The sequence below is a fragment of the Sciurus carolinensis genome, chromosome 9 (assembly GCF_902686445.1).
Source record: "Sciurus carolinensis chromosome 9, mSciCar1.2, whole genome shotgun sequence".
In the NCBI taxonomy this organism is placed as follows: domain Eukaryota; kingdom Metazoa; phylum Chordata; class Mammalia; order Rodentia; family Sciuridae; genus Sciurus; species Sciurus carolinensis.
The window spans coordinates 129661100-129688182 of NC_062221.1; the positions used below are offsets into that span (position 1 = coordinate 129661100).

Genomic DNA, 27083 nt, shown 5'->3' on the forward strand with positions numbered 1-27083 from the left:
AAAATTTTAAAATTCATTAAGTACATGAATCAGCTGATGTGTTTTCAGAGCAGAGAGCGAGGTTTTTGATGGGACTCTAAACCGCGTCACATGAAACTCGGGCAAAGGGCCTGGGCTGGGGAGGTCGTGATTCCAGGTTTTGAATGAGTCAAGTGCTGATCACGGAAGAGCAACTGATCTTGTTCCAGAACTGAAGCATAGGAGATGCTGACCTTGGCCTAGTGTTGGGAAGCCCTTCCTCCTGCATAACTGTCCTAAGTGGGTCAGGCAGCCTTAGGAAGGTCGGGTGCTTGTCTCTGAGGCTGTTCAGTGCTTCCCAGCAACTTTCTGGGATGTGCTAGAGGATTTCCATCTATTAAGGCCTCTTCATATTTATAAATTTTAGAATTATTTGGCTAAGTTTTCTCTCTTATCAGTCTCCAAAAATCCTCCAAGGTAGAGGTGTTTGGTTTTCTCTCAAACCTATCTTAAATGCAGCGTTGCTTAGTAGGTTCTTGAATGTGTTTCCACCCCAACGCTCCTTCCCTCCACCCCAACACTTGCTCTCTCAGCCTCCTCCATTGTCCCTCTGTGGCCACCATAGCTTGGCTCTCCACACTGGTGCCTTTGTGTGTCCCCTTCAGATGCTGCTGATTTGCTTTCTCTCTCTATCCTGTGCCATTGCTTTTATTCTGACATCACTAGCAATTCACTGCCTTTGCTGCCCATCTCCTGCTCCCCATTCTGAACCCCTTTAATCCGTTCCAGGAGAGGACTACTCCCCACTTTGGCCCTAGAATTTGTGTTCATTTCACACCTGTACTTATCCCAGGGAATGTGATTCGTTGCACACATAGTGAGAATTGCTGCTGTAAATGGCCACATGTGCCCTGTTTATTCTCCTCTCCATTTCTTGATTTATGCCGTTCATCTTCTCCTCTTCACCTCCAGCCAGTCAACATTATATACAAACATGAGCTCCTACCCTCAGTGCCCACCACCTGAGAGGCCTCCCTGTCTTCATGTGCCTGTGGGCCTATCCTTTGTTTCCCTTCATTGAACTCTGCTAGTGGCTGTCCAAAGCAGCACAGTTCACCTCTTTCTTATTTCCTGTGTACTTGAAAGGATGTGCTTATTTTCTTATGTATTCAAGTGCCTGCTTCTCCCCAACTCCAAATCCAAGATGGCGACATCCTTCTCGGGCACCTCTAATCCTGTGGGCAGAGAGGCATCCAGCAGGAATTTGTGGAATGAATATTTGTGTAACTGTCTCCCTCACTCCGCTGTGAGTTCAGAGTGGGAAGTGGCTTTTACTGTGTGTCTGAAATTTGAGAATGATTTTTAGTCAGAGCCCATGGGCCCCAGTACCTGTCATTATCTGGAATGCCATAATTCAGAGGCGCCTCCGTGGAATTAGGCCTCAAGGGTCTTCATTTCAATCAGTCTCATCGGATTTGTTTTGACTGGCAATCCTATTGCCTGTTTTTAAAACATATTCCCCTGGGTGCTTTTGAACAGTGGAGACCTCTTGGCAGGCAGGCATTTCATCCCCATCAGGAAATCTCATCAAAATGATATTAGGCTTGCACATCAGGAAAATAAAAACCCTCTGAGAAGAAGTTGCTCTTCTCTAGATTGGCTTTTAATATCAGCAGTTAAGCCCACTCGGAAGGTATTTTAACCATACCTGAGATATTGGGCCAGGGCTGGGTGACATGGTCTTATAATAAGCAATAAAATAAGAAATGAGGGTGGAAAGGAATTTCTCTAGTGATAAACCAAAGAAAAATTCAAGAGAAGAGCAACACACTGATTTTCAAAAGGCTGATTAGTAACCTGGTTTAAAAAGGGCTGATGGGTAACCTGGTCAGCTCATGGGTCTGGGTGCTCATAGGGAGGTCTTGCCCTGGATGTTTTGGTCTGTCTGGCCATTTATAGGTTCCACCTTGTAAGCCACACTTGGAAAACTGCACAATGGCAGGACCACTTCTGAAATGCTTGAGACCAGAATTGTTTGGGATTTGGGATGTTTTTTAGATTTTAGAATTTTTGTAGACACATAATGAGATATCTTGGGGATGAGGCCCATGTTGAATCACTAAACTGATGGGTGTTTCATATCCACGGAAAGTAACTTTATGCCATACTTCTAGTGAACCTGGCTGACCTGTCACATGAGGTCAGAGGTGGGATTTTCCACTTGTGGTGGCAAGTTGGGGCTCAGAAAAGTTTCAGAATTTGGAGCCCTTCAGGGTTTCAGATTAGGGATGCTCAACCCGTTCATGATTCCGAGAGAAGAGAGGTACAGGGCATCCCCTCCTGAGGAAGCAGGTCTGGGAGGTCTCAGCTGCTCAGCTCTGGAGTCCTGTTCTCCCCAGAGCCTGTCAGTGCAGGTGCTTCAGCATGGTGCTGAGGGTTCTAGAAAGATGACCAGGAAGGAGACCTGTTGAAGTCAGCATGGAAGCAACGGCTTGGAAGCGTGAACCAAGCCTGTGTCCCCTTTGCCCGCCCCACCTGGGGCCTCACCCTGGCCTCATGCTTTGGTTTCTCTTTTCAGAGGTGTGAACATGTACGCCATGTTGACTGGGACCCTGCCCTTCACAGTGGAGCCCTTCAGCCTGCGGGCTTTGTACCAGAAGATGGTGGACAAAGAAATGAACCCCCTGCCCACCCAGCTTTCCACAGGTAACTCACCTGCGACTCTGGATCAGGGTTGCAGGACCTTGGTTCTGACCGGCCGGGTCCATTGGTGACGTGGTATTTGGTTTTGAGGCGGTGCTGTCGTGGCTATCCGGTGAGTGTGTCTTCCCACTGTTAAAGTCTCCGGCGGTGGCTGAGCAGACGCCCTTTGCTCCTCTTATGGCACCTGTGTCCTTTCCGTTTCTGTTAGAATTCCAAAGCCCTAACTCCCTCCTTCCGAACAAAACACACATCAAAAGGATCTTCTCTTCTCCACTTGAAAAGTAATTACAGGCTTGATTGTTTTAAAACTCTCCATATTAGAAGGTTGGCTTGGAAAACAGGGTTTATAATCACATTTCTGTTATGTTTTCTGCAGTCAGTTCACTGTAAAGAAATAGTAGTTTCATTCAAGTTGTTTTGTTATGTGCGTTTTTGAGCCTGTTCAAAAGCTTTTAATGTATATGGGTTCAGTGACTTCATTAGACTGACTCATCAGGTGTGAGGAGAGAACGCTCAGACTTCAGCACGTTCCCATTTCAGTGAACAATTTGTGTTAAGGCTTGGTTTCTGATCCTATAAGTCAGTACAAATTGTTCTTTTGTTTTGTTCAAAGTTCGCATCAAGTTCCTGACCTAAGCTTGGCTTTGGTGACCATTTAATTGTTCCCTTGGGATTAACTCAGCTTCACTGGGATGAAGCTTTAGACATCCCCCCACGAAGTAATTTTTTAAATGGCATTTTATTTTACTACTGTTAGGTAATTTTTCTCTGGAGTTTATAAAACATCCACAAAGCTGACCTTGAATTTATGCTTGACCAGTGGAATCAAAGCTGAAATGAGTTCTCAAAGGCCCTTTAAAATTTTATTTTTTAATTTTTTTTATGGTGCTGGGGATTGAACCAGGACCTTGTGCGTGCCAGGAGAGCACTCCAGCACTGAGCTGCACCCCAGCCCCGAAGCGAGTTCTTGTGTGTAATCATTGAACTCAGACCACACCTTCACCTTCATGAGGCGGGGTGGAATCCCTGGAGGTTGCAAGCTAGCAAGGGAGGCCTTCCAGCCTTGGGAAGATATGGTATGGTTCTGTCTTCTAAAATAAATCTCTCTACTTCGAGTGCTGTTCACTCTTAGAGTTAGAAAATGTGCAAAATAATGAAGGAATTGTTATGTGCTGCAGAGCACTATGGGGAATACTCATGCATTTATTCATTCCGTATTTAATTTAATTCATATTTAAATTTAATTAAATTTAATTCCATATTTAATTTGTTCACTTATATTGTGAACATGTATGAGCACCAGTTATGTGCTGGGCATGTTCTTGGTGCCAGTAACCATGTCTCTACCCTTATAGAACTTATACTGTATTCAGTGAGTAAGGCAAAAAAAAAAAAAAAAAAATAAAAAAAATAAAATTTATATATACATATATATATATATAAATTGTGATATTTGGTAATATAAGTGCTCTAAGTAAAATCAGGATAAGGGGAAAGAAAGTAGAGGGGATAGTTGTTTAACAAGATTTTTTTAAAAAATACTTTTATTTGTGGCATTATTGCAGATTCACACACGATTGTAAGAAATAATGCATAGAGGTTCATATATCCTTCACTCAATTTTCTCCAGTGGCAGTGACCATCTATAATGGTAGCATGATATCACTACCAGAACACTAACATGGATAAAAGTCTATTGGCCTTATTCAGATTTCATGAGTTTCACAGGTCTTCCTGTTTGGTTTGGAGTATAGTCAGTTCTGTGCGATTCATCACAGAGGTAGGTACGTGTTACAGCCACCACAGTGAAGACACAGTACAGTTCCATCACAAGGATCCCTTGTGCGGTCCCTCAGTAGCCTCAGCTCCTCCCTCCCTCCCACTCTCCCTCCATCCACTGTCCTGTTCTCTATCTCTGTAATTTTGTCATTTCAAAAATGCAATATATGTGTGTGTATATGCATGCATATATTTGAATATACATATATGACTTTTTGTCAGTATATGCATTGGTGCATATATATATATATGTATGATGCATAATTCCTTTGAGATCCATCCAAGTCTTTGCATGCATCAGGGCCTTGTTTCTTTGTGATGCTGAGTAGTGGCGTAGATACATCAAGGTTTGTTTAAACATTCACCCACTGAAGGACCATTGGGTAGTTTACCTTCTGGGGCTATTTTGAGGAAAGCTGCTGTGAACATTCATGTACAGGTGTTTGTGTGAATATGATGTCGCTTCTCTGGGGCAAATGCCTAAGAGTGAAATTTTTGAGTCAGATAGTAAGCATGTATTTCATTTGTAAGGAACAGCCACACTCATGTTCAGAGTAGCTGCACCCTTTTGTATTCCCTCTAGCAAGCTCCGTTTATAGCAGCATTGTAGTCATGAATGTTGGGTGATTCTGAAGCTGCTCTGATGGTTTGGAACTTGCTTTGACCACAACACAGTACAGTAGCAATATGTTTGCACCCCATGCCTGGAAAAGGCAAGCAGTGCTCACTCTGAATCCCCTTGAGACCCTGAGCAGCTGGAGAACTGCTGATCTGCTGCCTTCTCATTGTATTAATCAGGGTAGGCCAGGTTAAGGTTCAGTAACAATCATCCCCCACCCCTGTTCTCAGAGATCTGAGATATATGAAGGCTTATTTCCCACTCATGCTATATATGTTAAGATGGACCAGAGATTGACAGGCTTTGCCCCTCCTACAGCCCCAGGCTGGTGAAACAGCCACCATTTCCAACATTGCTGGGTTGGTGCAGAGGGGAGGAGGGAAAGAGGAAGCCAAGCTCTCTTACCATCATGAAATTTCCCACATGTCCCTTCCACTCATACCTCTTAGCTTTCTGAAGCACAGCACATAGCTCGCTTAGGAAATGGGGTGGAACAGTGCCACCTTACCTTGTGTATTGAAGGTAGAAAGCCAGAGAGATTTGCCAGTGGCCTTCATGTGAGACACGCACAGGCTGTGACAGGAGCAGCCGGCATTTGAGCCTGCTTTCATCATGGGCCTGGGTTGGACAGTCAGGCAAAGGCAGGTGGGTTAAGGGCACAAGAAAAATCATTCTCCTTACTTCAGAGACGTACTGTGTTTTCACTCCCAATAACCTTGCCCACCTCCTCAGGCTGGTTTCTAAGTGTTTTTTGATTGGGATAATTTAATTTTTCTTTAAAAAAAAGTAAAAAATACACACTTTGAAATGTTAAGAAATGGTCCAGAGGTAATTGCAGAGAGGAAATATTGGAAATGTTTCAAGAGCTTTCAGGGTCACTGGAATTGGGTCTAACATCACGACTTCATCTGACTCCTGAATAGAGCAGAGAGCTTTTGCTTTGGCCCTAAGCACAACTCTGAGTGTGCTTCTTAAAGAGCCTCACGTTCCTATAGGGCTTTATTTTTTTGACTTGTCAAGCACGAATTGCATTTCTAGATCTGATTTCCCAGTTAAGGAATCTGGTTTCCCATTCCTCCTTTTCAAACTATTGGTATACATAAACAACTCTCCTCAACCAGGGCTTTAATCCTCTGTGCCAGGTGTCAGGTGTAGGGTGTGTCCATGGCCGCTCAAGGAATCTGTGCTGCTGTCTGTAGGGTTGATGTGCGTGCGTGGCCTGGGCGGACGGCCTGCTCATTGGTTTGACTGCTCAGGGCTGGGACGGCCCTTTGCAGGAGGGTCCAGACTGTGCACCAGTTGCTCGGTCGCCCTGGGCATCATCTGTTGTTTACAGACTGAATGACTTGGGCTCTGGGGACCAGCTGCTGTCCCATCGTCCCCTGTTTTTCCAGCCCTTTATACCCCTCCCAGTTTATCTCCTCTCTCTTCCAACCTGCCCAACTCAGCTCACCCGTGCATTCCCTTGTGGTATCTGCTAACCCCCAGGATACAGTTTACCCCTAATCAAGAGTAGGTGCTGTTTATTGGATAACCATTCATGGGTGTTTTTCACGTTATCTTTTTTCATTTGATCCTCCATGGTAAGAACCATCATTTCCAATTTACCAGTGAGGAAACTGAGTCTCAGAGGGATTAAGCCTGCTTGACTGAAGACCTAGATTCTCCCACTATATTGTGTTATTTTCATTCCCTTATTTTATTGAGTATAAGATGCCCCTCTCTCCAAGATTTACTACTTTCGAGTGCCTGTAGGTCTTTGCGTTTTGAGTAATGTCAATTCAGATTGAAAATATGTCAATTTGATCATGTTTCAGTAATGCACATTTTTATTAATTTGACAGTTGAGTCACTCCAAATTGTAATGATCATATCTATTATATCCTAGTCATCTTTGTAGATTCAGTTTGAAGAAATCTTGAAATTTGAGTTGACTCAGCTTTATTACCCTTGCAAGTCCATGAAACTCACCCCTTGTTTCTGTCACCTCAGTGGAAACTCAAGCTTCTGGACCTTTCCAGCTCTCTCTTCTAGACGGTTCCAGGAAGCCATAGTGGCTTTCTGAGATTGTGGGGAATATTTTTAATCCCTTTTCCCCAGAGACATAGAGATTTTTAAGACCTAACACAAACTCCAAAGAGGTCTAAGGATGTTCTCAAAGTCCTTTTAGGATAGTAATGCAATGTTTGTGACGTCCAAGGGAATAAAATTCGTCAGCAGAGATTTGAACTAAAATTACTTGTGCTCATCAGCAGTTTGTGAATATGCAGAGCACTTGGTTGTGAAAATAGAACAAAAATGCATATCCAGTTTATCCTTAGCTTTTCTGGTTAATCATACTCCAAAAAGGCCCAGCCGTCGCCCCGGAGGGTTGTTCAGGTCCTATAAGGGTAAGCAACAGAGACATCTCAGAACACATCCTACTCTGCAGCTCTCAGTTCCATTCAGTAAGCCCATATCTTGTTCCTTGGACCAGTAGGTGCCCCTGGTTAAGATCCAAATGACTCAGCAATGTCAGGGTGCTCAGGGAAGGGAGGTAGAAGGTCCAAAAAGAGGAACCTCTTCCTTTAGAGATCTGTTTGCTTTGAAGAACATTTTAGGAAAGTTTTATTTGGAGATCCAGCTATCAAATTTATGTTATTCAATATTCCTTGTGATTGTTAAGGTATCTTTACATGTATTCTTACCTGCTCCATTCTTAAAGGGACATGACCTTCTGGTGACCTCTTTAGCTGCTTGGGAACTCTTCCTGGAGGAGTCACCTGGGGCATGACCTAGTAAAGGAGGTTTCCCTTGAGTCAATTCTTGCATCACAGCTGGCCCCTCATGATGGCCTTATTTCTATCCTGCAGAAAATACGTCACTCACGTCCCATCATGCTTTTAAGAACTGTATTAAAATGAAAACGTAAAGCTGGTGAGAAAGTGAGCATTTTTATGACTTTTCCTTGCAAAGTGAGGTCCTCTTAGAAAATTGGAAAATAACTTTGGAGGAAAAGATAGAAAAATTTGGAGACTGACTCAATTCAGTTTATTTTTCTGGGACTTACTATTTGGTATGTTGCAAATTAGATATCATGTACAAGGCTACATAAAAGAATATTTTTATATTTCAAGACATTGTAATAATGCTCTTTAAAAAGAGAAATATAGAATTAAGAAAATACTGTAGTCACAGAACTCAAGCAAGTCAGTGCATCTTCATTTGTGGTAATCCCTGGCATTCTTTGACCGTAGGAGGACACGCTGCCTGCTTTCAAGCTGAACAGTTTTGCAGTCTGTGACCTTGATGTGCATATATTTGTGTTACATAGTTACCTCCCTTGTTATAATCTTAAAGGATGCAAATGTTCTGCTCGGGGATGAGCTGGCTTCTGGTCTCTAGCCTCGGCAGATAGCAGGTGTTCTGTAAATGTTTAGGGAAGGCAGATCCAGCGCTTTTTAAAATATTGTACTATGAACTGCAAAAAAAAAAAAAAAAAAAAGAAGACTTTTTGCTTGTGATAGAAGGAAAAGGGATTTTTGGGATTTTATCGTTTCGTCAACAGTTTTTTATTACTTTCCTTACACATCATGCTCGGCATGACTAATGTGACTGCGGCAGACTCTTGAGGCCAAAAAACAAGGAGAAACTTTATTGGCATACTCCCTGCCCAAGCACAAAAGAAGGGAGCCATCTGGTCAGCGCGGTGCTTGCTGGAGCTCTGTAGGCAAACTAGGAGTTTAAGACGCGAATCGCCACTACAGAGTTTACCTAACGCTTTAGCCAAAGCATGTGGCTCTCTGGGGTCACATCAGCCTGATGCACTCAACTCTGTGGGCATGGACTCTGCCTGGTCTGGGTGCTACTTCATCCATTCACAGAGTCTGGGGAAGAAGTGGGTAGCCATGGAGAGTGGCTTTAAAAGAAGAGACCAGAAAGAACCTCCTTGGGCTTCTGAGAGCTGGGTGCCCATGGTAAGGGCATGTCTGTGGGTCTTATTCGAAGGCCTCTCCCTTCCCTCTGGCTTCCTTCTGGGTGCTGAGTAACGGCCCTTGAGAGCAGGCATTTCCCGCTTACCTTCTTTCATCCTTCAAGTGTGTAAATATACATTTCCTTGGTTGATTCTAAATGATAGGAAGAGACCACAGGTTGTCCTGGGAAGCACACAGCTCAGGGAGACAGTTCATGCTGTCACATACCAGTTGCATCCCTTGAACAGATACCTTAAACTCTTTAGATTAAGACCTTTTTTTTTTTTTTTTTTCCAGAACTCTTATTTTTTTTTGAGAGAGAGAGAGACAGAGACAGAGAGAGAAAGAGATTGGAGGAAATGGGATTTAAAACCCTATCTGGGCAGGGTGCTGTGGGCATGCCTGAAATCCCAGTGGCTTGGGAACTGAGGCAATTGCTGAGACTCAGCAACTGAGTGAGACCCTGTCTCTAAATAAAATACTAAAATACAAAAAAGGACTGGGATTGTGGCTCAGTGATAAAGTGCCCCTGGGTTCAATCCCCAGTGTGTGTGTGTGTGTGTGTATGTGTGTGTGTATGTATACACATATATTTATATTATATATTATAAATATAATAGTAATATATTAATGATCTATAATATATTATAATTATGGTATTAATATATTATAAAATATTATAAATATTTTATATATATAAAATAATAAAATAAAATAAAATCCCATCTGTCAGAGGGGAGGTGGGACGGAACCCATACTCTATGAATGATTGAGTCTAAGCGGTGCCCAGAGTCACAGACAAAGATCATACCAGCAGTGGCCCCAGGTGGGAAGGCGAGCTGGTGGGTCTCCTGCTGTGACTCTCAGTGGTGTCTGCATCTGCATTCAGCCTGTAACAAGTGTGTTCTTTGCCAAATGTCTTCCAGGAGCCATCAATTTCCTGCGGTCTCTCCTGGAACCAGATCCTGTGAAGAGGCCAAATATTCAGCAAGCACTGGCGAATCGCTGGCTCAATGAGAATTACACAGGCAAAGTGCCCTGTAACGTCACCTATCCCAACAGGTAATTAAGCGCACGCAGAGGAACGCCTCTGGTGAGACAGGGCCTGTCCTTGAAGCCCTGAGTAGTCCTCTGGACAGGAGGTTGCACGTGATTCAAAGCAAAGCTGCGTTTTCCCTTGGCCTCTGCATCTTCCTGTCCACAGACAAGCTCACCTCCGTGCATAAGAGGAAGAAGACTGGGCCTGGGCGTGCACTCGTCAGAGGGGCGAGTGGAGGCTGAAATCCAGGCCACGCCCCCGTCTCCTAGCCTTGCTCTGATGGACTGTGTCTTCCCTGAGGGATACTGCTTTTCAGTTCCCAAGAAGGGACCATGCAGACAAACTATGGCCTGAGTGTGTGTGTGTGAATGTGTGTGTACCCGTGTCTGCCTGGGTCTGCATGTGCATGTGTGAGTGTGTGCGTGCGTGTGTGTGTGTGTCTGTGAGCATGTGAGCCTGTTTGGTCCACCCCTGAGCTCTTCTGCCAACGCCAGGCAGGCTCCCGGGGAACCGTCCTTGAGACCACCCCTTAGACTCCTTTTCTGCTACTTCGTCCTTGATGTTTCTTGCAGCCCTGAGACCTTCACCTTAATGCATTGGGGGCAGGAAGAAGAGGGGGAAGGGGTCACTCACTTCCTGCTGGGTTTCCCTGTGGACTTGCCATCAGGCTTTACCTGTCCGTATCCACGAGGAGGACCTATTAAGGAGAGTTATGGACTAGGAATCCACAGCCAGGAACACTGAGGGGCACTTTGTGTGGCCCATGCTTCTCTGTGCTGGGGTGCTGACCACAGTTTTGAAAACAAGTATCATGTCCTGATAACTTCTTTCTTACTCATTTGACATCATGTTAACCAATGTGAGCGAGGGAGGGGACCCTCACCCTGGTTGTGTTAGAGCAGACGTGGAGACCACCAGGCCCGGTACCTTCCAGGTCTGAGATCCCTCTTCTTCTTATAGATCTAGAGGGGCCTGCACATTTGACCAAGCTTGGATGGGGACCAGAGAACCACTGGTTGAAGGGAGACTGACAGGGCAGAGAAGGGGGCGTCCTCTGTGGTCATAGTTCCAAAATGCCTAGAAAATTCTGAAAACATGCTTTAGTTCTTGTCAGAGCTGAAATGCAGAGTTCTCCGAACAAAATGAGCAGCAAGGTTCAGCCCTGGGAGGGAAGTTCTAGAAGAACTGAAGGGGGCCTGGTGGAACCCTTCACACTACTTTATCCACACTACTCGGCCAAATTTACAGTTGCTGTGACCAGAGAGGAGGTGGTTTTGCACAGTTGCCATCTAGAATTCTAGCATTTGGCTCATGGGCGGTAATTTAGACAAAGTCTAGATTACTTAGGTTACCAAGGGAACCTGAAAATAGATTGCTGTTTTCCAACACCTGCTTGATTTGGGCCAGTATCTGAAACACACACCAGAAATATTACCCTAAAGTGAGGCAGAAAGCAGAGCTGAGGGGACGTGCCTCATTACCAATGGATGGCAGCACTCAGGTATGCTTTCTGTTGAAGCAGGGGCACTGGTGGCAGCCAGATGAGTCATTAAGCTAATGTAATCACCATCTAAATGAGCATAATCCATCTACCAACTCCGCAGCTGTGGAAGGGCGTTAGAAATCCAGCCAGCTCTCCTCTTGGTGGCCACATCTTTGTTGACAAAGAGTCATGATGTGGCATCTTATTTTGTAGCTTTCTCACATTTGTAAACAGGATTTGGTAGATTAAAACTGAAGTTCAAGTTCTGGTTTTGCCAGATTGGTCATTTTTTTGCACTTGATCAGAAACACAGAGACGGAACAAGTAACTGGTCAGGTAGATTGTAAACATGGTTCAGAGCTCATATATAATGATTCCCTGCCCCTGGAAGCTCAGTGTATTCTGTTTATGTAAGGCCCATTACTCATTGTATACTAGAGTCAGATCAGTGCTCCATTTTTAAGACAGGAAGCCAGAATGCCAAACTGCTGGGGGAGGTCCACGTTATTTATAATCTTTATTTTAAAAAATGTTTATCTTTAAGATAAAAATATATTTTTGATACTTACTTTTACAGTTTTACTAGCACATAGATAAAAGGAGAAAGAACATTCAATTAAAGAAAGGACTATTTATAAAGTGTGGTTTATTGTTTCCCAACGTTCCTAGCCCCAGATTTAATTATTTCAGACATTGTCAGCGTTTTCCTTCAGGAAATGAAGGTCCCAGGTTTTATATCACTCTTCTGTAAAACCTTCTCCTATAAAGTCATTTGGACTTCTGAACTGATCTCTAAAAAGAAAGAAGAAAATAACATTTTTATAATAAATGTTCATGCCAGTCAGTCCATACATATTTGTGGGGAGCCTGGCTGGCCCTTGGGTCTAGCACAGACATTTTTAGGGTCCACCTTGCTGCCTCTCTATAGCGACCTGGACAGCTCCCCAACTCTCCTTTAGCTCTGCAGAAGGGTGGGAGGAAAGGAGGTTATGGCTGATACAGAACAGAATTAATTCAAAAGGGTATAAAACCAGATTTAATGAGAACTTACATAGTTTAAATTATACCTCATATTCTAGAACAGTTTACCACTCTCCATATCATCCAAACATTCAGAGATGATACAAATTCAATAACAGATATTGGAGAGCACCAAATATTATACATTATTTATTGGAAATGTTTTAAATATGTATTACTTGCAGTCAAGAAACTGTTGACAGCCTGTTTTGGCAAGACTCTCCTCTTCTTGAAGACAATAGATATAAAGGGAGAGATGGAGTGTCCATCCCCAGGACACATCCCTCCTCACACCATGGTCCCTGTGCTGGGGCCTCACCGCCTCCCAGGAGCCTGCTCTAGATAGAGGGTTGGACCGCGTGAGTGTGGGTACCCTTTGATTGGCCAGGAGCAGAGTCATGCAAGAGTCTATGGTCTGATTGGCCAGGAGCAGAACCACACCCCCACTGTTGGTACCATGCATTTTCAAACAACCTCACCTTGAGCATTGAGTATTTTAGCCAACCACATGTAATTTTATATATCTGAACAAACGTTATTACTATATATATATATATATATATATATATATATATATATATTTACAACTAGTCATTTCAGCTTTTCTCCTACCCATTACTGACAATTTGTAATTTTGTGGTAAATAGGAGTGAGGAGAATGGTTTCATTGTTCTTTGGGCATTTTTTTCTTTGGTTTGGGGTTGGGGAGGGTAGCTACTCCAATCTAGTGAGAGGAGAGCAGAGGTAGGTCACACCAATGGACAGAAGATGATGGTCAGGAGGCAGTGTTGCCCTTGGCACCCTGTCAATTGGCCATGTGAACTGGGCATGTTGGTCCCCAGCTTTTTACAATTACAGGTTGCACTGTGGGGTTCCTCTGTGGGGTATCATGGTTCCGAGGTTCCATCGGATATGTAACTGGTGACAGTTACAGGGCTCTCTGGCCATTTGCATTTGCCTTTTACTCCCCCAGGACCCTATTTGTGTCTTAAGAGATTTAGAATGCTCTATCTGACGATGCATCCATTACCAGCACACAGTGCCTTAGGACCCTCAGCCTGCCTTCTTGGTCTCTGTAGCCATTCTGTGTGCTGAGAGGCAGCATAGAGGTTTAACATCCAGTCTGGCTGCCCAGGTCTTAATTCTGGGGCTGTTCTTTCTACCTGTGTGACTCTGGGAAAGTTACTTTGCTGCTGTGGGCTTTGGTTTTCTTATCTGTAAAATGGACATGATGATAGTATCTACTTATGTATAGGACTGTCAGGAGGACCAAATCAAGTTATGTTCTCTCTTTCCCACTGGAATGTCAACTCCATAGGGGCAGGGATTTGGTGGGTGGATGAATGAATGAGTGAATAAGTGAATGCCCACCACTATTTCTTCAACCTTCTGACCTAGTGAGTGTCTTACATACCCCTGTGATGAAGCTTCAACCTCTCTTCCTCTGAGAGTACCTGCTTCCCAGCTGAGCCCCAGGCTCTCCCCTATGAACTTGTGAGCCTTCCCTGTCCCCTGACCTGGTGTGGGCCAGCTCCTGAATACCTTCCTTTCCCAGACCAAAGACCAGGTTGAGGGTGGCCTCCACCCATGGCCAAGAAATAGGTTTTATGGAAAGAATGTCTAAGTAAAGAGACTTGGGGGACAGTTGGAGAATTTGAATGTGATCTGGGTATTAGATGATACTAAGGAATTATTAAGAGGATACTAAGGGAGTGTGATTCTGTAGGGGATATCCTTGGGTTTTAAAGACATACACTGAAGTGTTGAGAGATAAAATGTCATGGTGTCCATAATTTAAAATATTTTAGCTAAATAAATCAATAAATAAAGTAAATAAAGTGAGTGTAGCAAAGTGTTACTTGCTACATCCAGGTGATGGTGTGACATGAGATAAGTATGCTCGTCCCTCTCTCTGGGAGAATGGTTCTAGGAACCCTCCTCAGGATGCCAAAAATTGGCAGATGCTCAAATCCCTTATGTACAGTAAAATACTGTAGTTTTTGTATGTAACCTTTGCACATTCTCTTATATACTTGATATACCTCTCAATTACTTATAATACCAAAAACAATATAAATGCTATGTGAATAGTTACTATATTGCATTTGTTTAGAGAATCATCACAAGAAAAATGCTGGTACACGTTCAGTACAGAGTAATTAAAGTATATTTTCCCTCTGAGAGTGGCTGAACCTCACTGGTGGGGAACCCCTGGATCTGGAGGGCTGACTGTACACTGTTCCCCTCCCTTTCTGGTATGCATGAACTTTTCCATAGTCAGGTGATTGAATGAATGAATGACCCTGATTGTCCTCGGGGAGCTTTTGGGGTCAGCTGTGCGGCCATGTGAGTGAGCCACTCTGTGGAGAGGTGACTGCTTGTCTCTCTGCCTTGCAGGATTTCTCTGGAGGACCTGAGTCCCAGTGTGGTGCTGCACATGACAGAAAAGCTTGGCTACAAGAACAGTGACGTGATCAACACGGTGCTGTCCAACCGTGCCTGCCACATCCTCGCCATCTACTTCCTCTTAAACAAGAAACTTGAACGCTATTTGTCAGGCGTAAGTGGGACCCTAGAGGAGGTTTATTTCTGCCCAGTGTTGCCCAGTCGCTGACACTTGATCCAAGCTCCTAACTTAACCTGATGCAAAGCTGAGTTTCCAGACTGAGGGATAAAGAAGTAACCAACCCTCCTTCTCAGATAATCTGAGATGTTTTGCAAACGTTCTCCCATACAATTAAGCACTGGGCAGAATTGTGAGGGCTTCCAGCCCACTTTCCTTCAGATTCTCGTTTGCCTGTCTTCTGCCCCATTTAGGTTCCCGGTGTTAGAGGCATTGGGGTCTTCTCTGGCCAGCTGGGGAGTAGTTCCTCTTGGGCATTCATCTGTACAGCATGGTATTGAGAAAGCCATGCCAGCCCACTGCATGTCAGGGTTCTGCATCTGCCGATTCAACCAACCAGGGACAGAAAAGTAAAAAAAAAAAAAAGCTGCATCTCTACTGAACATGTACAAACTTTTTTTCTTGATATTATTCCCCTATACAATACAGTACAACAACTAGTTACATAGTATTTATCTTGTATGAGGTATCACAAGTAATCTAGAGATTTAAAGTAGAAGAGTTCATATGCATGGGTCATATGCAAATACTACACTGTGTATAAGCGTTGGCAGCTTTTGTATTCACTGGGGGGGGTCCTGGAACCTATTTCCTGAGGATACTGAGGGATGTCCATAGCTCCACTTAACTTCTTCAGAAAATATGAATGAAATTGAGCTTCACTCTCTTGACCCTGGTAATCCATGTAGTCTGGCTGTCAGGAAGTTCATGTCTGGTGTCACCTGTCAAGTGCATTTGACTTCCTTTATCATTTTGGCCACAAGCAGTTCATATGTGCCTGAAAAAGGGAGTTGATGTGCTTCAGTATCTAGTTTTGGCTAAATCATCTCTCTCCAAGTTGGCAATGACTTAAACTAATTCTGCAAAGAAAACAGATCTAAGACAATAATGATCCTATCCAGGACTACTCCTGCTTGTATTCAGAAGGGTTAGTGCAGACCAGATCTAACAGGAAGTCAGCCAAAGAAATTCAGAATCGGTAGGAAGCCCATCTAAGATTTGATGAAATATTAGCTTTCATGAAGAATAACCTTGACCCTGGGGGTCTATGGCACCTTGAGATCTGATAGACTGTAGTTGTCTCTGTTGGGAGACAGTTTAGAATCTAGATGGTAAGAATAAACTTCTAGAGCTTTTTCAGTGCTATTTAAAGTCAAACAATAGCCCAATATGTCACAAAATTCTACCACCTTTTTGAGGTTTCTATATGAGAGCAAAAGATGAAAACCCATCTGCGGCTGGAGACATGATAGTCTCCATGCCATGGCAGAAGTGACCAAAATACTATCCATAAGGCAAGATGGTCAGTTTCTCTTTGTCAGCAGATAAATTTGGGAGATGTCTGGAAAACATTGCTCAATATGTGAAGGAACTCTACAGAAGATTTGCTAAACAGTTGGATGAAAGTACAGATGTTTCCAAGCTGATTCAGCTCAGGATATTTGCTAGATTTTGCTTCCGTAGGGAATTATCCACAGAATTTTTTTTTTTTTTTTTTTTTTTTTTGATGAACCACCAAAAGAAAGAGAAGAAACATTCTCTACAGTGAAAGGCATTTCAAAGTGAGAACCATATTTTATGGGTGTAAAATCTGCTCTGTGTAAGTGGAGAATCCATTCCACTGGGAATCGATTTATAGCTTTGAGGTTGCATTTCAGAGATGGTATCACTGTTGCTGCATCACTCATGAGAAAACTTTTGTAGAAGAGGTTTCAAACCTACAAAGACAGGACTTTTGACACATAGTATATGTCTGGGTCCATTTTTCTGCTACTGTAACAAACTACTTTATAAAGAAAAGATGTTTATTTGTTCATGGTTTTGGAAGCTAAATGTCCAAGATCAGGCAACTCCATCTGCTTGGTCTCTGGTAAGGACTCCCTGGCTATAATCACAATATGGCAGAGAACACATGCATAAGAACCAAGTATAGGGGGTGGCCTCACTTCATAACTGTCTGCTCACTAGAGAACTGCCTCACTCCATGAGACCAGCATTAATCACGTCCAAGGACAGAGTCCCAGTGACCTAATTATCTTGCATTAGACCCCCTGCCTCTTAAAGGTTCCACCACCTCTTAACATGACCACATTGGGAAACAAGCTTTAAAAGCTCATGAACTTTCATAGGTCACACTCAAACCATAGCGTTGTATTATTTTTATTATTTTACTATGTGATGAGGAGAGATTAAGAAGATCTCTGTACTACACAGTGTTCCTCTACTGTCACCATGAGCAATTTAAAAGACATGGGACATGAGCTGAATCTCATTTCTCTTTTGTAAGACAACCATATGTTCCAAATTTCTTTTATCTTATTCTTTTAAATTCCTATTGCATATTTTATATTGTAGATGATATAGATGGTCCTTGCTTATGATTGATGGCTGAATATGCATATTATTATAGGTCCCTCTCTATACTTTTTCACTCATAAGGGCTCAAAGTGATACCACTTGGAGACCACCATGCTAAGAGGGTAAAAGTCAAGTTTTCAAATGGTTCTCAAGTAAGAAAAAAAATTGACACACTGATTTTCTTATTCAAGCAGTGACTGTTACTCAAAAATTAAGAAGTATTTTCATGAAACTAACCATATTATAAAGTTCATCATTTCATGTCTTATGAAATGACCGCTGTTTTTGTAAGTTAATGGATTCAAACATTATAGTGTTTTTTGAGTGTTTTACCAAGTTAAACAGAAGAGGTGTTCATTTTTAAAATGGTTTCCTGTGGCTACTTTCATATTTTCAGATAAAAAATTTTGGTCGTTTGTTTGCTCTGAAACAATTGCATAGTTCATAGGAAGCAAGTGCGCTGTTTTGCCGGAAGCTCTTGATTCTTCTGGGTGTTTTGCTTTCTGCTAGGTTTCTGCCCCTCTGCTTTGCTAGACTTGGAGTGTCAAGTGTTGCTGAGCATGGTTTTGTCGCTGAGAACATTCCCTGGAAACTCAGCTGGCAGAGTTCAAACAGGAGAAGGTTTTTATTTTGTTGTGTTGGTTTCATATTTAACCCTTCAGCTGAAGGACTTTCCTGGTCTGAGAATCCAAACTGTAGGCAAATGGCTGTTTTTAATCTAGAGCAAATTAATCTCCACAGACAACTACAGCTGGCCCGCTCAGGTGGCTAATTTAATTGCACCATATGTACTGTCCCAGTTATTAATCTTATCAGTCAATTACTAACAATACATGTATAATTTTGAAATCTAATCTAGTGAACTAAAAAGTAGACTACAATACCTTAATTATTTGCCTTTTCTTCATTTTTCTATTGGCCTCCTCTTTTTAAAACGGGGAAGCATGTATTTTGAGTTGGAGAGTCTGTAAGGGCACTCACTACTGATTGATTGATTAATTAGTCACTTAATTTTCTCTGTCTCTAGACAAAGTTTCGCCTTTATCATCTTAGGTGCAGTTATCCATCTTCTTCTTTAAGTTATGTGATGAATTGCTGGGGCTTTCCTTTGGAGGGATATGCTGCTCTAAAATAAGCCGACAAGTGAGATTTAGATCCTATTGAGTGGTTCTGAAAGACAAGTTATTTTACCCGCTTACCCGTTGGCTTCTGCTTTCCAGCCTAGAGTAATTGTTACACAGATGAAAGAACTGAAGCCCAGCAGGGAGCAGTGACTGGCCCAGAGTCACGGGGCCCTCTGCTTCAGGTAGTAGAAGCAGGTTGCCAGATTCTGGATCCAGCCACGTGTGTCCCCCGCCCCCTCCATCCTCAGAGGAGACTTCCCGTTGCTGTGGGCTGGCTTGCCAACCATTCAGGGCACTTTCTAAGCCAAGCACTGGTTTAAAGTTAACGACGACTTAATGGACATTCCTATTTCTCAAGACTTGAGCTCTGCTTTTTCTTTCCTCTTCTGGTAGAAATCCGACATCCAGGACAGCGTCTGCTACAAGACCCAGCTCTACCAGATAGAGAAGTGCCGGGGTGCCAAGGAGCATTATGAGGTGAGTGGCCCAGAAGCAAACCCAGCAGCTCTTGGGAAGAGTGCATTTCCACTCTGAGGGGAGAGTGGACAGGAGCCAGTTACTGTGGGACAAGGGGTACCAAGACACGGACACCTTGTGACTGAGGCCTTGGGGATTGGTCTGCTGGAGCACCGGTGCTCAGTCCCCATGCCACCATCCTCACTGTGGCCAATGTCAGAGTCAGAGAGCACTTAACCATCCGGGTGCCCCGGTCCCATGGCAGACCAGTTATACCTAATCTTGGGTCAGTATGATTCAAAGCTCCCTGAGTGATTCTGAAGAGGAGCAAAAGTTAGAAACCCTGTCATTGCTCCACAAGGAAAAACAAAACAACAGGTGCCCCAGATATAGCTGAGTGTCAGGCTTGGCACCAGGAGAGAGCAAGATGAGGAGCAGGGAAAGTTCTAGATTGACCAGATGAAAGTAAAGTTGTCTCGTCAGTTGTCTGTGGTGATCTGAGGCCATGTAGAACATACCTGAGAGAAAACACCAACAGCTAATTTCAGAGTAACACTTAGTGACCTCTGGCAAATGGTTACAACGTCACTTTTGTGAGATGGGGCCTGTGAATCCCAGACCCAGGGCCAGGAGCACAGGGCTTCCCTCTCGTCTCGGGCAGGTAGGCTCTTCTTTCTCAGTATTTTCCGGGGAACCCACTCCCACTCCCTGTCTGGAACCTCTGCCATGTCCCCTGTGTCCCTTGTCACAGGAACCTGTCCTGGGATACTCAGGAATTCCTTCATGGGAGGAGACATCAAAAAGGGATCTTCCTTGCCCGGTCACTTTCCACTCCTTTCCCTGTGTAATGTGCGCATCCTGGTCCCACGAGTCCCACACGCTGCCAGGGGAGGATTCTCTCTGGGGTTCACTGGGTCTAGCTCTGCCCGGGACGAGATGACCCTGAATTCTGAGCTGCAAGGCGCCACGAGTGAATGAGGTGGGAGCTCAGGAGTCGGGGTGAGGGGGCCTGGCACGTCTGTCCATCCTGTGGAGAGGCTGGGGCAGAGGGTAGGGGCACAGACAATGAGAAGGAAGGGCTCCGAGCAGAGGCAGGAGGGAGCCATGCCAGGGAGACCGTGCGCCTGCAGAGCTGGCGGAGCAGTTAGCTGTCCAGAGGACGTCAGGGGTCCAGCCCCATGGAAGCAGAAGGCAGAAGACGGTGAACCCGGGCTCTCGGTCAGTGCTGCTGGGGAAGAGGAGGCAACGTGGCCTTGGCGGAAGGCCACGCAGGGTCGGAGGAGGGGCGGGGGTGGGGGGCTAAGCCTTCCCCTGAGACCTGCTGTGGGGCCCAGGGCAGCAGGATGGAGAGAGCTTTTGGAGGGTAGGTTGTCTGGCAGGAGCTGAGCCACCAGCGCGTGCATGGCTCTCAGGCGGAAAGCAGGCCAGCCAGGGTGTGTGGGGACCCGATGCCCCTGAGCTCCAGGCCCCCTGGCCAGTTCCCACTGCGTGTTAGCCTCTCTTGCCTGAGTGAAGCTGTCTGACACCTGGCACGCCCAGAAGCAAACTGTCCTCCCACCCATCCTCACGGGCCGGAGGACAGAGCCTGAAATTCCTTCTTAAAGCTTTCTCTTCCTTTGCTTCTCCCCAGAGCCAGCCCCTCAGCTGACTCCACTCCTGTCTCTCCTCTGCTGCCTTGTCCCTATCCCCGCCGGGTCCCTCTCCCCGTCCTGAGGGCTGCCTCCCCGCTCCTACCCACCAAGCGGCTCCCGTGAGCTTCTCACCCTCTGTTCTCATCATGTCAATCATGTCACCCCCCAACTGCTCAAAGCCCAGGGGACTTCTTTCTCCTGGAATGTGGCCCTTGACATGCCACCTGTGTGGGTCACTGTTTGCTGCTTCCTCTGCCTCGTGTCCCATGCCTGACACGTGCCTGGCCCCACCGCTTGCTCTGTGCCTGCTGCCCTGGGCCTTCAGGATTGCTGTGCTTCCTCTGCCTGCCAGGGCCGTGCCCATACTGTTCCCTCTTCCAGAAGTTTCTCCCCACCCCTGTTTGCCCAGACAGTGTCCATGTATCTTCAGCTCCCACGGTGAGTTCAGCTCCACATGGACCCTGCCGTACCCTGCTCTCTGCCCCTGGGTCCCACCCTCCTCTGCCTCCGGCACTCCACATTCTGCTTTTGGCTATTCACATCAGCAGTTTTTCATTCGTTTGGGGGATTATTTGGTTAACATCTCTGCCCCACACTGGACTGAGTTCCATAAAAATAGGAGCCGAATTGGTATCTCTGGCATCTGCAAGATGCCTGGCATCTAGTAGGTGCTCAATAAATATCTGCTAAATGAACAGATCAAAGGATCAGGTGAACCTTGTCCTGAGTCATGGGAAATGGATAGGACCGGGGCAAGCAGCTGGAGAAGGTAGAAGGCTCCAGGTGGGACACCCAGATGGATTAAAGTAAGGAGGAAAGGGTGACCCACAAGAGGCATTATCATCACCAGATGGCCATGTCTTGAGGCAGGGTGGGGCCTCAGGGCAGTACCCAGCTGGAGTCCAGGGGATGCAAAATTAACTGCTAGGCTTCCCAGCCTCTTGGTTGCATGTTTTTCAAATCATCACTCAAACTTAGACACAGCAAGTACTCGCTGTCTGTGTCCTGAGCAGCCCTGAGCCTCCTTGCCGACGCCCTGGGCTACTTGTTTATGGGACCCTCACATCCACCCTCGGCCCCAGCGTTTGTCTGAAAGTACCAGAACCCTGATAGGAAATGGCCCCTTCTTTCATTCATATTCTTTTTCTCTGATCATTATTTCGCTTGGCTCAGAGACACATGGCGAACGTTTCAAACATTTGTTGAAATATTAGGATTTAAATAGGAATGCTAATGGGCAAGTGGCAGTTCAGCTTTCTATGATCCATTTGTTTTCTCCCTATGGCAGCGATACTTCTGCTAATTAGATGACAGGCTATTACTCAATGGCACAACTTCTCTGGGGGGGGCACCTTGGAAGTGGAAGGGGGCTACTTAGGGAAAGCACTCAGAAGGTCTGGGAGGACCCGCCTACCCTGGTGCCGCCGCTCGGGGCCTTGGGCTCCCTCTGGTTGCCAGGGGCTGGCCCAGGAAGGGCTGCATGGGTGGGACAGGGCATGCGGTGGACAGAAGTTGCAGGTCGTGTGCAAGGTGACGGGAATGTGACTTAGGGCCCCTGTCCCCCAGGATGTGGTCAGGCTCTGTCCCTGTCCTGAGTGCAAGCATGGCCTCTTTATTTCCTGTCCATTCTAGTTCTCTTTCTCCTAGGAGACAAATGAGCTGAATTGAGTTTAAAAAAACTTCCCACTTGGGATTCCAGGGCTGTGATTTTAAGACTTACCCTTCTATTTCTTCTTGGAGAAGGCAGAGAATGTATTTGTAAAAGTGGGACAAGTATTTCACCTGGAAACACCTGTGTGTGTATGCCTGAGGGACCCTCTTCCTAAAAAAGGGACTCTGGAGGACGGCTGGGGTTAAGGCCGCCTGCAGGCAGCATTTTTTTAACTGACTGTTAAAGCTGTACGGGGCTCAAAGTCAGTCTTCTCACACACACACACAAAAGTAGCTTTGCTTCATAGAAAATGTGAAATGGAAGTAGGTGTTCTCTACAATGCGAAGGAAAGTTGGAGTTTTAGAAGAAAAATTGTTCAGCGGTGTGGGGACTGGCTTACTCTGATGGGTCTGCTCTGACAGCGGAAATGTGTGGGGCAGAAACGTATTGCCTCACGGTGTAGAGGCTGGCGGCCAAGACCAAGGCGTTGGCAGGGTGGGTTCCTCCCGAGGGCTGCAAGGGGGATCTGCTCTGCACCTTTCTCCCTCTGTCAGCTTCCAGGAGCTGCTGTGATCTTTGGCATTCCTTGCCTTGAACGTGGCCACCATGGTCTCTCCCATGACGTTCTCCCTGTGTGCCTGTCTGTCCGAATTTCCCTTTCTTGTAAGGACCCCACTCATATGGGATCAGGGTGAACCCTAATAACCCCATTTTAACTTGATTATCTCTACAAAGGTCCTACCTCCAAATAAGATCAAATTCTGGGATCCTGGGGGTTAGAACTTCAACATGTAAATTTTGAGAGCATGCACTTGAACTCACAACATGTACTCTAAGTTTAAAGGTAAATAATTAAATGTTCAATTCGTGTTCACTTAAAGTCTATACAACTTCTTAAAGTAAAGTTTGGAACCAGGCTAAGCAAGCTGCACTGTTGGAGCTCAGGTTGGTAATTACCTCTGGGGACAGAGAGACTGGGAAAAAACACAGAGAGACCCCGCCCCCCAGAGGCCGGCTGGGTTTTGGTTCTTGACCTGGCTGCCATTCCTGTGGGCATTTTTGATGTTTAAGAAACAAGCCACTTGTGGGGCACCATAATGCATGCCTGTAATCCCAGCATCTCGGGAGGCTGAGGCAGGAGGACCTCAAGTTCAAAGCCAGCCTCAGCAATAGTGAGATGCAAAGCAACTCACTGAGACCTGTCTCTAAATAAAATAAGAAATAGGGCTGCGGATGTGGCTCAGGGGCCAAGTGCCCCTGAGTTCTGTCCCTGGTACCCCCCCAAACAAAACAAAACAAAACAAAACAGAAAATGAACTGCCTGCCTCTCTTTGGCGCCTTCTTCTGTTCTTAGTCTCAGCTTTTAATGAAAAGTTTACCTAAAAAAAAATCTTCCTAGCACTTGAATTAGGATATCTGCTGCCTACTGCCACTATGACTTAGAGGGTTAATTTTTTTCTATAAACATTGAAATGAATAATATTCAATCAGAGCTACAGGGGAAGTGATAGGGGATAGGGTTTAGGGAATAAATAGCAGATACAGCTGCTTCAATTGCTGAAAAATGCTTTTTTTCACAGGCCTCCCTGGACACCTGGACAAGAGACCTTGAATTCCATGCCGTGCAGGTAAGAGCATGGTGGGTTCTGGTATATTAGTCAAGGTCCCCCTGAGAAGCAGACACATCTTCTCTCTTTCACACACATACACACACATTATGGGAGAGAGAGAGAGAGAAATTTAGATCGAGATGTATTTTAAGGAATTGGTTCATGTGATTCTGGCCTGGCCAGTTGATACCTGCAGAGCAGGTCAGCAGGCCTGAGACCTAGGGAAGAGTTGGTGCTGAGTTTCAAGTCCAAAGGCTTCTAGAAGCAGAATTTGTTTTTCCAGAAGACCTCATTCTTTTTCTCTTAAGACCATCAACTAACTGGATGGGGCCCATCCACATTATGGAGGATGATCTACTTAATATCTGCTGATTTAAGTGTTAATGCATCTAAAAACTACCTTAGTAGGAACATCTAGTCTGGTGTTTGACTGAAAAACTGGGTACCAAACTCAACCAAGTTAACACAGGAAATTAACCATCACATAGGGTCCCTAAGGATTGCTCAGTCTCTGCCCAGGGCAGCAGACACTATGCATGCCTGTCCTCATCCTGAATTAAACCAGGAAGAAACCTGTTGTGCGTGGGTTTATCTGAGTCCCCTTAGATCAGGCTGATGCTTTCTGTGTTGCCCTGAGGTTGTTTCATTGTGTAACCGCACACCCAGCTGTGCATGCCTGTTTATCTGTATGTGAGTAGGGGTTTTCTACAGTCCATCTTTTCCTGGCTCAGTGGCCTGATTTATGCACCAAGTCCCTTTTTATCAATTTACTTTTGCTTTTTTTTTCCCCCTATGGCAAAACCATGCTTTCCATTGTGATGGGCAGCAAGGAACCAAAACCAACCAGCCAATGACCTGTGGGCCCCTGGGCCATCCCAGGTACTAGTGGTCAGCACCTGGTGCTAATGCTCTGTACAACTGACTGAGGCCACCAGTCAGAAAGCTGCAGAAAAGTCCATGGTGAGCTGGACTTTCTGGTTACAGGAGGAAGGCACTTTGGTTGGCTTCAGCCCGCAGGGCTCTGCTGTCAGAATCGCTCTCCACAGCCTGTTCTTCAGTTTCCCAGGCAGCAGCTTAGAGCATCCATCCCTGCTCAGTCACTGCGTTTGCTGTTCAGGCAGTGAAGCAGATGTCGTGTGGATTCTTGCTTATCCTCGCAGAGTGGGGAGGACCCACACTTTCCAATGCAGACCACGAAACACGTCCGTTGAGATGACATGACTTGCCCAAGTTCACCTAGCAAGTTACAGAGAGGTCCAGGGATGGATTCTGGATTTCCGGACTGTCCAGCTGCTGCTGTGGTTAGTGTTCTGGGAGCTCCAGGAGGCTGGAGTCATGCCGAAGTGACTGCCATGCCCCCTGTGTGCCATGCCCACAGCTGTCAGGGACGCATCCGAGGGGGCCAGCTCTCTGAAGCTGAGACCTCAAAAGCAGAGGACAGGGCCTCCTTCTGTCACTGGTGACTGGAACCTGCACATGTCTTCCTCTAGAAGCCCAGTGGATCAGCACCCCCACTTCTTTTCCCCATGAAATGATAGAAGACCTAAAAGAATTTGGGATAGATAATCCTTTATGGATCCATATTTTCTAAACATCTAGTTTCGTAAATGTCCATGCACATTTCTAGTGGGTGGAAACAGTTTCTAGAAAATGAGAAGCTATATTGTGTGTGGCTTGCATCTGGGGCTTCACAGGCTCCCATCTCTCATCTGCCACGGGGCTGCAAAGAAGATGTACTCAGAGCCAAGAGCTTGAAGCCCTTTGCTAGCCCCGGGCTCACATGGGTGCCGCGGAGCACAGCCAGGGAGAATGGAGGGAAGCCAGGACATCGCAGGCTGCAGCCTTGCTGGGTAGGGAGCTTGCGTGTGAGAGGGGGAGTGTAATTAGTCCCTCTGAAGACCTTTTCCTATTACATAAGGCAGTTTAGCATCCTGCTCCCTAGGAAGTTTCTTCTAGAGAAAATAGGCCATGCAAATGCAAAGGTATAATTGGGCAATGGGTTGTATTTGGTAACGTGTGCTCGGAGGGCAGTGGACTCAGTTGGTGGTAAACAAACACGTTGACTCCAGGCTGTTGACCCTTCTGCATGGGCTGATGCAGGGTTTGTCCCTTCAGGGAGTGGTCAGTTGTGAATTTTTGATCACTTTTCATAGAAACCAGTTATTATGAAATCACTGATTCTTTTAGCCTGGCGAAGGATGTTCTGGGGGTTTGGATGTTCAGGGTGCAGGCAGGATCCTGGGGTCAAGTTCAGCAAGGGTGACCTGAGCAGCGTTTCCCAGAATTTTCTGTCCAGCAGTGAAGTTTCCCTTTCTTCTGCTCCTGTAGAGGGTTTTCTGCTTATTGCCACATATCCCTCGGTTACAGGAGAAATTTGATCTTACAGGCCAACCTCGGTCTCCTTCCACAGCGAACTCTGTGTGCCTCTTGATGCTACTGACCCTGATTCAGATGGCGACGCTGGCCCCAGAAGTGTTGTAACTTGAGCTTTAAGTTTTTGGGACCCCAGGAGGGTTGGAAAGGAGCTGAAGTGGACCCCTCCAGCTGCCAGAGCTCTACAGTTGTGGGGATCACAGGGCAACTTGAAGGAGGCTTTGCTGATCAATTTTTAAAAACAATTCTAAAAAGGGTGAAAGCAATTTGATCTTTTCTATCAAGTAGTGTTTTCAAAACTGTATCACAAAAGTGCATTTGTAATTTTTCCTATTAAGGTAGAAATGGTGAGTTTCATATAAAATCAGAGAACAGTAAATGGAAGACGTTCTGCCGGATTTTTCAGGACGGCCATTCGTGTCCCCTTTGATCCTGGGTAGGGACGTTTGTGTAAAGGGTTGCTCTCCTTGCCTTAGAGGAAGAGGGAGGCCTGTTCAGATTTCATGGAAAAAATGGAGCACAAAACAATGAAAAATTGTGATTGTCCTGGCCTTGACCAGGGTGACCCCGAGCACACGGTCCCCTTGGTAGCTTCCCCCTTGTCTTAATCTGCTGCTATGACAGAATAGCAGAGACTTGGTCATTTGTAAAGAACAGAAATGTATTTCTTACATTTCTGGAGGTTGGGAAGCCCACGAGCTCC

General features: G+C 45.4%; 1 protein-coding gene across 2 annotated transcripts in view; it reads left to right on the forward strand.

Annotated features, from left to right (window-relative positions):
• Hunk (hormonally up-regulated Neu-associated kinase) overlaps positions 1–27083 on the forward strand; it is a 99231-nt gene that overhangs the window by 64793 nt on the left and 7355 nt on the right. For both annotated transcript variants that reach the window (XM_047565327.1, XM_047565326.1), the window contains 5 exons: positions 2537–2664; positions 9939–10074; positions 14952–15114; positions 19053–19136; positions 23978–24025. In XM_047565327.1, coding sequence (XP_047421283.1) covers positions 2537–2664; positions 9939–10074; positions 14952–15114; positions 19053–19136; positions 23978–24025 — 559 coding nt within the window. The remainder of the gene's footprint in view (positions 1–2536; positions 2665–9938; positions 10075–14951; positions 15115–19052; positions 19137–23977; positions 24026–27083) is intronic.